The sequence below is a fragment of the Setaria italica genome, chromosome III (assembly GCF_000263155.2).
Source record: "Setaria italica strain Yugu1 chromosome III, Setaria_italica_v2.0, whole genome shotgun sequence".
NCBI lineage: Eukaryota > Viridiplantae > Streptophyta > Magnoliopsida > Poales > Poaceae > Setaria > Setaria italica.
The window spans coordinates 46006525-46020132 of record NC_028452.1 but is presented as its reverse complement, the minus strand read 5'-3'; the positions used below and the strand labels follow the sequence as shown (position 1 = coordinate 46020132).

General features: G+C 57.4%; 1 protein-coding gene across 1 annotated transcript; it reads left to right on the top strand.

Annotated features, from left to right (window-relative positions):
• The first annotated feature begins 12274 nt into the window (after positions 1 to 12274).
• LOC101763504 (vegetative cell wall protein gp1-like) lies at positions 12275 to 12844 on the top strand. The gene has a single exon (XM_004964060.1). It carries the CDS (start codon positions 12275 to 12277, stop codon positions 12842 to 12844), a length of 570 nt encoding a protein of 189 aa, XP_004964117.1.
• The last annotated feature ends 764 nt before the right edge of the window (positions 12845 to 13608 follow it).

Genomic DNA, 13608 nt, shown 5'->3' with positions numbered 1-13608 from the left:
GGCGGAGGAGGACGCGGGGTGGGTCACGGAGAGTCGGCCTCGGCGGCGGTGGCGGCGGGCTGGGGCTGTGTGAGATGAGGGGAGCCGAGGGGGAGCTTTTGCATAGTTCAAACGTTTGGCTTAGCAGATTTTGCCACCGCTGGTTTCGCCGATTTTCCATTAATAACACCTGCAACCTTGTTTTTTTTGCCACTATGCTATTTCTAATCCATTTTAATTTTCTCTCCCATACATACCCACGTGAAATGACAATCTTATCCCTTATCTCTTATTACAAAGGATTCCTCCTTGGATGGCTGGTTCATTCAGCTCGCTCATTCCAGGAAGATAGGGCACTTCGAGGATCAACAATGGCGAGCTTGGAGGGAGGGTTTGCTGCTCCAGCCGAGGTACGTGGTCCCAATGGCGCTCCTTCCGATAACCTTTATAGTCTGAGTTCTCAATTTCTCCTCTTTCTCGTTGACCTGAAACCCTAGGTTTCCGATGCCGGCGAGGAGAAGCTAACGACGACAGGAGCGGGTGATAGAGGGTTGTGCCCTAGCTTGAAGGACAACACTGTTGGGTAATTTCTATTTCTCAAACCATCTTTTCATTCTTTGCTGTTGCGTTGTGCATAAGGGGAACTGATGTTAGGTTGAACTCTAACTCAGTTCATCCCTTTATCTTTGTTAGGGATAATCCAGATGAGGTTTTTAGTATTTCGATTAGAGTAGTTCCCTATGTTGCGAGTCTTGATGATGGAACTGTCAAGCAGTATGAAAGGCAAGATCAGGATTGGGATGTGTCCTTGAATGGGTACACAATGGATAGTTTTCTTGGAGATCTCAAGTAGAGAGGTTGCATTGGGTTAGTACACAAGAGCCTCGCATCTGGTGCACTGACATGACCACAAAGACCTAAGAAAGGGTTCAAATTAGTGAGCATTTGTTAACCATATTCAAGGATAGATGGTCTGTAAAGTGGGTGTGCTTTTTAGTTGAAAATGTTGAGATAAGAAGTAGTTTTTCATGTCAGTCAAGTGTGACTTTCTCGAACAGTGGCACGCAGGAACCACTTCTGCTTGAGTCAGTGCCATGTGGGCTACCTAATTTTGAATCGATTGATTGGGACCCACTGGTAATTTAGGAAAGCCATGATGAGGAAGGAAGAATTGAAACCATTGGACAAGATAAATTGTATGTTATTTTGGGATTGAAGGATGAGGATGAAAGGGTGAAGAAGGCCGTAGAGGCTGCAGCACAAGCTGCTGAAACCCAAGGAGGTACCATGCCATTGGACATAGAGGGTGCAACCATTCCAGTGGATGATATCATACTAGAGGAGTTGCATATAAGTTATGACAAGGATAATTCACAAATGAAACTTGGCCTTTGTTACCCTGATATGGATGAGTTCAAGTTGGCTAAGACAATATACAATCAATGAGAAGTTTGAATTGGGTACAAAGAAATCAGATCAAAAGCGATTTAGAGGGTTCTGCACAGGTGAAGATTGCCCTTGGAGAATAGTCGGCAATCATCAAAGTAATAAGAAAACTATCATGGTACTAACTTGTTGTTTTGCATGTGTTTGTAGTGCCTGACCTGCAGCTATTTTCGTGTTTTCACTTGCTCATATGAACTAATTTTCACTACAATTTGATTGTAGATCACCCTTTTAGTGGATAAACATGATTGTATATCAACTAGTAGAATAAAGACTATTACAGCTTCAAAATCCTAGGTGGCAGCAAAAGTTGTCCCTATCCTCATCAAGGATAAGAAAATGGGTGCTAAGAAGTTGTAGAAAAAGTTGGAAGATGACTACAATATCACTATTGGGTATGATAAAGTATGGAAGGGAAGGGAGATGGCTTTGAAACAGATATATGGGTCATGGAAAGAGAGTTTCCATACATTGTATAGTTGGAAGGTAGAGATTGAGAAGTATTGGGGGAAATATTAACGATCTCCCCTAGCCCATGGAATCAACAAAACGTAAAGGCCTAGGCCCACCTAAGGTGGTAAGATTGCCGTCGGCCCAATATGGGAGGGAGAGGCCACGTTCCGCCTCACCCGATGCGGAGTCCCGGGGTCGGACGTTCCTGACCCCTTGAAGACTAAATTCCGCCTCGCCCAACCCAGAGGACCGAGGTCGGGAGCGCCCGACCCCTACCACAAAACTCCGCCTCGCCCGACCCTGAGCGCGGGGGTCAGACTCGCTCGGGTCCACAAGACAAATATCCGCCTCGGGCGCAGACTGGAGGATCAGGGTGCCGATCTCGTGGGTCCCCCTATCGACCTCACCATAAATGCGCCGCGGCCCTATCATGCAGAAAGGGAGTGGCGCCCCCAACGTAACCTGTCACGAATACCCATGTGCGACCATGTGGCGCGAGCTGCAGTGGTCACGGCTCCCTCTGATTTGCCGCAGGGTACTCATGGCCCGCGCCGAATGGCACAGGAGGGCGCTCCGCTCGTTCTCGTGCCCCGCGCTCCCGATGGCAGGGATGCGACATCCGCGTCTCATGGGTAATCAGCAGGGTAACAGAATTGGCCATCCTCCCCGACGGGCACAGATGCCAAGGCTGAGGATCATCATCGTGCTTGGCAGCAACGGCGACCGGGAGATCATCGACAGGATCTGGAAGAAACCGCCCTCCCTCGACGGACACGCTGACAGGGACCGGAGGCCAGAGCAAGAGCGGCGGCCCTGGGACCCTCTCCTTATGCTATATTTTACTTAGCTTATCTCTTTTACTTCTCCTCATGCCTGGCTCATCTGTAACCCCGAGCTCCCCCTTCGCGCTATAAAAGGAGGACCGGGGGCCCTGAGACAGGGGACTCTCTCCCTCAAGCAAGTAGAACACACTCACACCCACTTAGAGCATCGTTGCACTCTCAAGAGACCTGGGATCAGCTCCCTCTCTCGCAATACTGTAACCCCTACTACAGAACCCCGCGTTGGTAACACGAGCAGCTCCCGATACTGGACGTAGGGCCTTCCTCTGCCCGAACCAGTCTAACCTCGTGTCTCCCACGCCACCATCCGAAGCCTTACGCGCATAAAAGAAATTTACTAGTCTAAGTCTCGATCCACAAATCTTGACAACGACAGTTGGCGCGCCAGGTAGGGGACCTTTGCGCATACATCTCCGACTTCAGATGGCCAGGCACGACGCCAGCTTCGCTCCGGGCTCCCTGATCCGCTTTAGGAGTCTAGACTTCCTCACCACCGGGGAGGGGATCGAGCTGATCCCTCTCCTCGTCTTGCCCGCTCGCCCCACCATCCCCGGCTCCGCCGCCGGGACAGCAGCGAGCGGCCAGGCGCGCGCCGGAGGGCCTTTCCTAGGGGGTCGGCTCTTCGGGCTGCGCAATGCTGCGGTGACCTATGGTCGCCTCCTGACGCGGTCCATGACCGTGTCATCCGCAAGCAGCAAGCTCGCAAGCGTGGCGAGGACGATCTTCGACGCCGGCTCCAATAATGGGAGCCACCACCCCTCACGCGAGTGCCTCATGGCCGACGCACACTCCGAGGGGTCCAACGACGACGGCGCCGAAGGGAGGCAGAGGACTCCCCCACCACGCGCCTCGGCTACGACTGGGGCCCTTGGCAAGGCCCCGGTGCGACCTCGGCAGCCGGAGGCGCGCGCGGCGTCCCGCCAGGAGGTCGAGCGCCCCCGCCACGAAAGCGGAGCACGACAACGGGCGCGCGACGTCCAGCAACGCATCTGCACGGATGAAGAATGCCCTCAGCTCTTCGCTTGCGCTAGCCAGAACATCACTGCCGTGGCAGCTCTACTCCGATTACTCCCCGAGCCGGCGATGCCCGAGGAGCGACGGGCGCGCCAAGAGGTGCACGACCTGCTCGAGTGCGCCGTCATCCAGCAGGCGGAAAGCTCCGCGTCTCGGCGACGCGGGCAAAACACCAGCAGGGAAGTTCCTGAGGCGCCTCCGGAAAGGCGGGGGGAGTCTGTCCACTAGCCCCTTCCTAGGGCAAACCGGGCCGCGTCCGCCCGACGAACACCACCGCCCACAGGAGGTGGGGCTCAATCCGTTCATCGACGCGTCGGCCCTGTCCACGACACCCGCGACACCCTGGACGCGCGGAGGTGCTCCCGCGCAGATAGGGAGGATGGGGTGGATCGCGGCTACCACGTCCACCGCGGCAGGCGCTACAACAGCGAAGAAGACGGCAGCCCGAGCCCCGAATGCACCGTTTCCTCCGTGCTTCAGGCAACCGATGAATGTGGCTAAATACTCGGGGGAGACGAACCCCGGGGTATGGCTCAGCAACTACCGGCTTGCATGTCAGGCCGGTGGGGCGGACGATGACTTGTTCATCATCCGCAACCTTCCACTCTTTCTAACCGACTCGGCACGAGCCTGGCTGGAGCATATCCCTTCAGGTCGGATCCGCTGCTGGAACGACTTGAAGGAGATATTCATAGGAAACTTCCAGGGCCCGTACACGCGCCCCGGCAACTCCTGGGATCTCCGGAGCTGCCGTAAGGAATCAGATGAGTCCCTCCGGGACTACATCCGACGCTTCTCCAGGAAGCGCACTGAGCTCTCCAACGTCGCGGACGCCGACGTCATAAGGGCCTTCCTGGCAGGAACCTCCTGCTGGCCCCTCATCCACGAGCTAGGGCGCCGAGGCCCGTGAACCACGGAGGAACTCCTCAATATTGCCACCAGCTACGCCTCGGGCGAAGAGGCCGTTGGAGCGATCTTCGACCGCTCCAAAGGCAAGGCAAAGCAGGAGGAGGATGTTGATGAGGGCACCTCCAACCGCCAGCAGAAGAAGAAAGGCAAGCAGCGGTGCGAGGCTCCCCTCGTGGCTGCTGTTGAGCGCAAGCGAGGACAACCGCCCCAGAGGGCACTCCCGGCTTCTTCGACAAGCAGCTCGAGGGACCGTGCCCAAACCACGAGTTCCCCGCAAAACACGCCTACAAGGACTGCAACCTCATGAAGAGGTACTTCGTAGGCAATCCAGTGAAAGGTAATCGGAAGCGGAAGCCCGACGAGGAGAAGGAAGACGGCTTCCCCAAGGTGGATGGCTGCTTCATGATCTTCGGCAGCCCAGCGGCGTACGACTCCAAACGCCGTCAAAAGCTGGAGCGTCGTGAAGTCTACGCGGCCGAGCCTGCGACGCCGGCCTTCCTCGACTGGTCGGCATCCTCCATCACCTTCGATCGGTCCGACCACCGAGGACGCGTCTGGCATCCGGGACGCTACCCTCTCGTCGTCAACCCCATCATCGGCACGACGCGCCTCACCAAGGTGCTCATGGATGGAGGCAGCGGCCTCAACATCCTCTACGCCGAGACCCTCGACGCCATGGGGATTGATCGCTCCCGCCTCCACCCCAGCAAGGTGCCGTTCCACAGCGTCGTGCCAGGGAAACAGGCAATGCCACTCAGGCAAATCGACTTGCCCGTCACTTTTGGGACCCCTTCCAACTACAGGAAGGAGGTCCTCACCTTCGAGGTGGTAGGATTCCGCGGAACCTACCACGCCATCTTGGGGCGGCCATGCTACGCCAAGATCATGGCCATCCCCAACTACACCTACCTCAAGCTCAAGCTGCCGGGGACCAACGGGGTCATCACCATCGGCACGTCTTTCCAAAAGGCATATGAGTGCGACGTGGAATGCTACGAGTATGTCGCAGCCATCACCTTCAAAGGAGATTTGGCGGTCCAACTCGTGGAGGGCGCTGAGGATCAGCCCGACTCCAAGCAGTCGGCCACCTCCTTCGAGTCCACCGAAGGCGTCAAGGAGGTCCTTCTCGACCCCAGCAGCTCCGACGGTCGGACCGTGCGGATCAGCGCTACCCTATCTCCCAAATAGGAAAGCGCGCTCGTTGACTTCCTCCGCGCGAACAGCGACGTCTTCGCGTGGAAGCCCTCGGACATGCCCGGCATTCCAAGAGAAGTCGCTGAGCACTCCTTGAACATCAAGGCCGGCTCCAAGCCAGTAAAGCAAGGTCTGCACCGCTTCGACAAGGAGAGGCGCAAGGCCATCGGCGAGGAGCTCCAGAAGCTTTTGGCGGCCGGATTCATCAAGGAAGTGTACCACCCTGAGTGGCTAGCTAATCCTGTTCTTGTACGAAAAAAGAATGGGAAATGGAGGATGTGTGTTGATTATACCGGTCTCAACAAGGCGTGCCCGAAGGATTCGTTTCCTTTGCCACGCATAGATCAGATAGTCGACTCAACCGCCAGATGCGAAACCCTTAGCTTCCTTGATGCGTATTCCGGCTACCATCAGATCGCGATGAAAGAGTCCGACCAGCTCGCTACCTCTTTCATCACCCCCTTCGGCCCCTACTGCTATGTTAAGATGCCATTCGGCCTCAAAAACGCGGGGGCTACGTTCCAGCGATGCATGCTGAAATGTTTTGGGGACCTCATCAGGCGGACCGTTGAGGCTTACATCGACGACATCGTAGTCAAATCCAAGAAGGGCGACCAGCTCATCCCTAACCTCGAACTAGCCTTCGAAAGGCTGAGGGACAAGCGTATTAAGCTCAATCCCGAAAAATGCATTTTCAGGGTTCCGAGGGGCATGCTGCTAGGTTTCATCATCTCCGTGCGCGGCATCGAAGCCAATCTGGAGAAGATAGCGGCCATCAGCGACATGGGGCCAATCCAAAACATAAAAGGAGTCCAGCGCGTCATGGGATGCTTGGCGACTCTGAGCCGCTTCATCTCGCGCCTTGGCGAACGGGGGCTCCCTCTCTATCGACTCCTAAAGAAGACTGACCGCTTCGAATGGACCGACGAGGCCCAAGAGGCACTTGACCGACTCAAGGACCTCCTGACGAAGGCCCTGATCCTAGTCCCGCCGACCGACAGCGAGCCCCTCCTACTCTACATTGCAGCGACCACCCAGGTGGTTAGCGCGACCCTAGTGGTGGAACGAGAAAAGGAGGCACACGCCCTCAAGGTGCAACGCCCGGTCTATTTCATCAGTGAAGTCAAGTTTGAGTCCAAGGCGTGCTACCCACAAATCCAGAAGCTCATCTACGCCGTCCTCATCACGAAGAGGAAGTTGCGCCACTACTTCACCTCCCACCCGGTAACAGTTGTTTCGTCATTCCCACTAGGCGAAGTGATCCAGAACCAGGACACCACGGGACGGATCGTGAAGTGGGCGCTCGAGCTCATGGACCAAGGCATCACCTACGCCCCTCGCACCGCCATCAAGTCCCAGGTACTCGCCGATTTTGTAGCAGAGTTGACGGAGATCCAAACACCATCGGCGCCGGAGAAGCAGGAGTATTGGACAATGTACTTCGACGGATCGTTGATGAGGGCCCATGCCGGAGCGGGCCTCATCTTCGTCTCTCCTCTAGGCGTGCGCATCAGGTACATGATCCGCCTCCACTTTCCTACGTCCAACAATGTCGCCGAGTACGAGGCCCTCATCAACGGGCTTCGCATCGCCATCGAGCTGGGCATCCGTCGGCTAGACATCCAGGGCGACTCTCAGCTAGTCGTCGAACAAGTCATGAAGGAGTGGAGCTGCCACGACCCCAAGATGGCAGCCTACTACAACGAGGTTCGCAAGCTTGAAGACAAATTTGACGGGCTGGAGCTCAACCACGTCGCAAGGCGCTTCAACGATGCAGCTGATGAGCTGGTAAAGGCAGCGTCCAGCCGAATGCTCGTACCCGACGGAGTCTTCGTCAGCAACCAGTTCAAGCCCTCAATCTGTTACCAAGAACCGGCGAGGGTCGGCGAAGCGCCACCAGCTCCGGACTTGGGGGAGGTCGGCAGTGCGCCACCTATCCCAGGCCCGGGAGCCGGCCATGACACGGTCGGCACGACTTCACCTGTCTCAGTCCCGGAAGCCGACCCCTCCGACCCTGTTGGGATACGAGGTAGGCTACGCTAGCGCAAAACAAAATTTTCTACCGCGTATAACCAGGAAGAGCTGCCGTATAAGGATCACGGGATTACCACTCGACGCACTACTGGTGCGGAAGATGTAGATATGCGTCGGTGCAGTGAAGACGATCACGTAGTCGTACGTAGTCGATCAACGTAGTCGTACGTAGTCGATCACGTCCAGCAGCTCCTCAGCAGCTCGTCCACGTGCACAGCAAGATCGCCTCCGGTGCCGCGGCTCGTCGTCGGCTCGTCGTGGCTCGTCGGCGGCTCGTCGATGGCTCGTCCAAGTGCTGCAGGCGCAACACCTCCAAGGTATCCACACGTGCAGGGAGGAAGCGTCGCAAGCCGGACTGCTAGATCCGCGAGTTGCAACAGGCGAGGGCGTGGGGGGCGCGGCAAGAGTGTTCGGCCAAAAGGTGTGAAACCCTAGGGCGCCCCCACCCCTCTATTTATAGGGGTTCCTGATGGGCCTCTGGATCCGAGGCCCATTAGTACTCCTAAACCTAATCCAACTCGGATCAGATCCGAATTGGGCTTCCAGCCCCTTAAGTGTGTGACCCTATGGGTTCGGATACGCATAGACATGGCCCGAGTACTCCTACTCGGCCCAATAATCGGTAGCGGCCTCTAGCAAGACGTGCCAACTCCTATACGCATACGAAGATCATATCAGACGAACCATCACAACATAATATACATGCTATTCCCTTTGCCTCACGATATTTGGTCTAGCTTCAAGCCGACCGCTCTTTCTCGATCCTGTGATTCGGAATCCCTTTGTAGGTTAACTCTTAACCGTACGTAGCATGGCCATGCATTTTCTGATCCGATCACTCGAGGGGCCCAGAGATATCACTCTCAATCAGAGAGGGGCAAATCCCATCTTGATTGACCATGTCTCATAGCATGCTTCTCGACAAACCCGAAAGCTACCTTTATAACTACCCTGTTACGGCGTAGCGTTTGATAGCCCCTAAGTAGGTCGATTCACATCTAGAATACATGCGACAATCTCAGGTCTAAGGACAAAGCGTATATGTTGTTTAAAGAGAGAACTACTTCTCGTGTTGGGTCAGTCCTAACACATGTCTCAACATGTGTCCACATTATTAGTTCAACATCTCCATGTCCATGACTTGTGAAACATAGTCATCAACTAATACATGTGCTAGTCTAATATTCATGTGTGTCCTCACATGAACTCCGACTAGGGACAACTTTAGAATAACCATACAAGTAAAGAGTTTCACATACAATTCACATAATTGCAAATCAATTCAAGTAGCCTTTAATAGATATTCAATGAACACAATATACAAATCATGGATACAAATGGAATATCATCATCTCTATGATTGCCTCTAGGGCATACCTCCAACAGTCTCCCACTTGCACTAGAGTCAATCTAGACCCCGCGGTGGGGGCTGACCCCCCACCCGACTGGAGAGCCCCATACCTCGACTACCTCGTCCGCGACACGCTCCCGGCGAACAAAACGGAGGCACGTAGGATTGCACGTCGCGCCAAATCCTTCGTTATTATCGACCAAGAGCTCTACAAGAGAAGCCACACCGGTATCCTCCAGCGCTGCATCCCGATCGAGCAGGGAAAGGCACTGATTCAAGACATCCACGCCGGAGCCTGCGGCCATCACGCCGCGCCAAGAACCCTTGTTGGTAATGCCTTCCGGCCAGGTTTTTACTGGCCAACAGCGGTCACCGAGGCCACCCACGTGGTCTGCACCTGCAAGGGGTGCTAGTTCTTCGCGCGCCAAACCCATCTGCCTGCGCAGGCGCTCCAAACCATCCCCATCACGTGGCCCTTCACGGTCTGGGGGCTGGATCTCGTCGGGCCCTTCAAGAAAGCGCCCGGGGGCTTCACCCACCTGCTTGTCACCGTCGACAAGTTCTCCAAGTGGATCGAAGCACGACCGATCGCGCCGATCAAGTCCGAGAAGGCGGTACAATTCTTCACCGACATCATCCATCGCTTCGGAATCCCCAACTCCATCATCATGGACAACGGGACGCAGTTCATCAGGAAGAAATTTCTCCAGTTCTGCGACGACCACCACATCCGAGTGGACTGGTCGGCCGTAGCACATCCCTTTACGAATGGGCAGGTCGAACGAGCCAACGGTTGATACTCCAGGGTCTCAAGCCACGGATCTTCGACCGCCTCAAAAAGTTTAGCGGACGGTGGGTCGCGGAGCTTCCCGCAGTCCTTTGGAGTCTGAGGACAACCCCTAGCCGGGCGACTGGTTTCATCCCGTTCTTCATGGTCTACGGGTCCGAGGCCATCCTGCCCACTGACCTAGAGTATGGATCGCCGAGGGTCAAGGCATACGACGAACAAGGGAACCAAGCATCGCTCGAAGACGCACAAGATCAGCTCGATGAGGCACGCGATGTGGCCCTGCTGCACTCGGCCAAGTACCAGCAGGCTTTGCGATGTTACTACAGCCGCAGGGTGCAAGGCCGAGCCTTCAACGTCGGCAACCTGGTGCTCCGCCTCGTCCAGGATAACAGGGGTCGGCACAAGCTGACTCCTCCGTGGGAAGGTCCCTTCATCATCGCGCAGGTACTGCGGCCAGGCACCTACAAGCTAGCGACCCCCGATGGACAGATCTTCAGCAATGCTTGGAACATAGAACAGCTAAGGCGTTTCTACCCCTAGTTTTCATTTCCAAGTTTTGTACATGAACTTTTTTGTAAATTTAAAGATTTTTTATGGAAAAAAGAATTTCGAGCTGGTCCCATTCAAGTTTCACGTTGAACTCAGGGATATCCGACCCTGGTTTCGTTCCAGGGCCGCATATCCCTCGGGGGCTATCAAGGGCTCCGGCTCAAGCCACTTGGCACCATCTCAAAAATGTTTTCCCTTCCCGAGCCGACCCTCTTTCTGAACTTTCGGGCATGAAAAGGAGAGAGCACATGAACGGTGTTCAGGCAAGACTGATCGGACTGCGAAAAACCTACGCCCCAGCGGCTACGGTGCCCTCGCTCATCAACGCTTACTGACACGCCCGACAACGCACTCTAAACTTTCCAAGTCCGAAAAATAAGAAAGAGGATCGGAAACTTTTTTACGACAAGTTATGGAAAAGGCCTCTATGGCCATCACAAAATGAGTCTGGAACTAACGTATTTACACCTTGGGCGCCAGCCCGATACAGTTAACTCGTCGGGGGATCTTCAGGAGGGACGGCTTCATCCTCTAGGAGCTTCGCCAAGGCCTCCACCGGGTTGAACACCGACGCGTCGATCTCGTCCAGCTCAGCCTCGGAGTAGCTGACGGCGTATCCTCCGCTCATCCCGGCGAAATTGATGCCGGAGTAGTGAGAGCTGAAGACCCCGAAGGCTCGCCGCACGCCGGTGTGGAGCGCTTCCATGGTGATCTCGCGGGCTCGACGGTACGTCCCGAGGACACGAGCCGTCAACGAGCTCGTCCCCTCCCCCTGGACCACACTGAGGCCGTCGCAGACCATGCGGACCGCATCCCGCAGGGTGCCGTGCTCAGTGCGCTCCGCGTCAAGCACCTCCCTCAGCTGGGCGATTTCGTCTATAAGGACCACCCAGAAAGACCCAACAAATCAGAAACCACTGCAACACCACAGACACAAAGAAACAAAGAGAAGTCTCACCCTCGGACCGGGCCTTCAGCTCACGCTCCCGATCGGCCCCCTGGGACACAGCGGTCTGGAGCCCCTGCACTTGCGCCTGGAGCTGACCGACCTCCGCGCCAAGCTCGGCCGCCATCTTCTCGGTCTTGCCCTTCCGGGCCACCTCGAAGTCCCGCTCCTGCCAGGCCTTTTGCCGCTCGCGCCGGATGCGCTCGACGGTCTTATGAAGGGCATCAAGATCTCCCCTCAGCTGCGCGAGCTCCTTGGCATCAAGGCAGGCCCTCTCGGCAGTAGCGGCCTGGAGCTCCTCGCGGTCGAGGTGGGCCTTATCGACGACGGCTTGGAACTTGGCCTCCGCCCGCCGCGCGTCCTCCTGCGCCGCTTGCTCGCACCTCTGCAGATCGTTGATGACCTGCTGGGCGGCAGCAACCTGCATGGTCAGCTCCCTGGTCCGCTGCCTCTCCAAGTTGAAGCGCTCCCAGAGCCCCCGCTCCAGCCGGAGGAAATCGGATTTCCCCCGACTGCATTCTTGGAGAGCCTGCAAAGCAATACGCCATCAGTGATAAAGCAACGGAAAGGAAACAACCACCAACAGAAAAGGTATCGCAACTTGGCTACCAGGGAGGACGACGCTGTCCAGCTCCCCCAACACCGAGGACAGAGCCGCGCGGGCGTTAGCGAGGCCGTCCTGCACCGCCTGCCACTTGCACCATTCCGCGGTGTCATCCAAGGTGAAGAGGTGTCTCAGCGGGTCGTCACGAGATGACCAACGCAGGATGGACCCTCTCCACGTGTTGGGAACGGGAGTGGTCGAGGCAGAGGCTGGAGCCAACCCCGACGCCGCCGTCGAAACGGGCTCCATCATCCCGGAAGCCGCCGGGCTCACCAAAAGTCCCAGCGCCCGCGCACCTGCCCCCGTTGGGGCCGCCGCGGGCCCGCCCGATGGCACCACTTCCTCTGAAGCGGGCGGCGGAGCAAGTATCCCCGTGGCCATCTCGCCCTCCGTTGCGACCGCCGAGGCAGGCTCCTCCGCCCCTGTCGGGGCCTCTGGAGCAGGCACCTCCGCCTCCGCCGCCGGTGCCACCTCCGTCGGGACCCCCCGGGCGGAAGTTGCGGGTCCGTCACCACCGCCTCCTCCGCCGCAGCCGTCGGGGCGGGCGTCCCAGCCTCCCCCGCTGTCGTCGTCCTCGCCATGGCTGTGGGGGCAGGCTCTCCCTCCTCTGTCGCTGTTGCCGTCCCCGTCGCGGCCGCTGGGACATCCGTCCCCGTTAACATCGCCGCCATTCCCTCTGCCTCATCGGCGTCGAGGTCGATCACCTCCCCGGCCTGAGGGCCCTGGGGAATGACACTTTGCACCGTGGGGTCGGCCGAGGAAGCGGAAGGCGGAGCGGGGTCCACGCCCTCTCCCGCGCCCGATGGCTTCACCACTCCACCGGTCGCCATCACGGGGGCCACTTCCGCGGTGGGACCCGCTACCTCACTAGGAACCCAGCCGCTCGCCGCGGGCGGGGCCGCGGTCCGCTCCGCATGGGCGGACAACACCCGCAGCGCCTTCTTGGGCGCCAGCTGCAGAACGAGGCCACGGGGTGCGGCACTACGAAACAATCAACAAACGTCAGCGGAAACAAACGCAATGTGTGGGAAGGAGCGAGGTTCGCAAGGAAATCCAACTCACGTTCCTCCAGTGCAAGGACGGCGTGCGCGCTTCGCCTCCGAGCCGGACGCCGACCCCAGGACGTCCGGCAACGACCGGTTGCCGCCGCTCCTCTGCTCCTGGGCCGCAGGCGCGGGGGCGGGGGCAGGCTCCGTAGACCCCTAGGGAGCGCTCCGTGCCGACTCCTGGGGAGCGCTCCGTGCCGACTCCTGGGGAGTGCTCCGTGCCGACTCCTGGGTAGCGCTCCGCGCCGACCCCTGGGGCATGGCCCCGGAGCTTTGCGGGACCAAGCCCCGGGTGGACGGTCCGCCCGCTTCATCCCTCGCGGCCATTTGAGAGCGCGTCTCCCGAATAACGAGCGCGCCCGACCGGGGGGATAGGACAAGCTCCTCCTCCTCCTTGTCATCCTCCTCATCTTCCTCCTCATCATCGTCATCGTCATCATCATCATCGTCC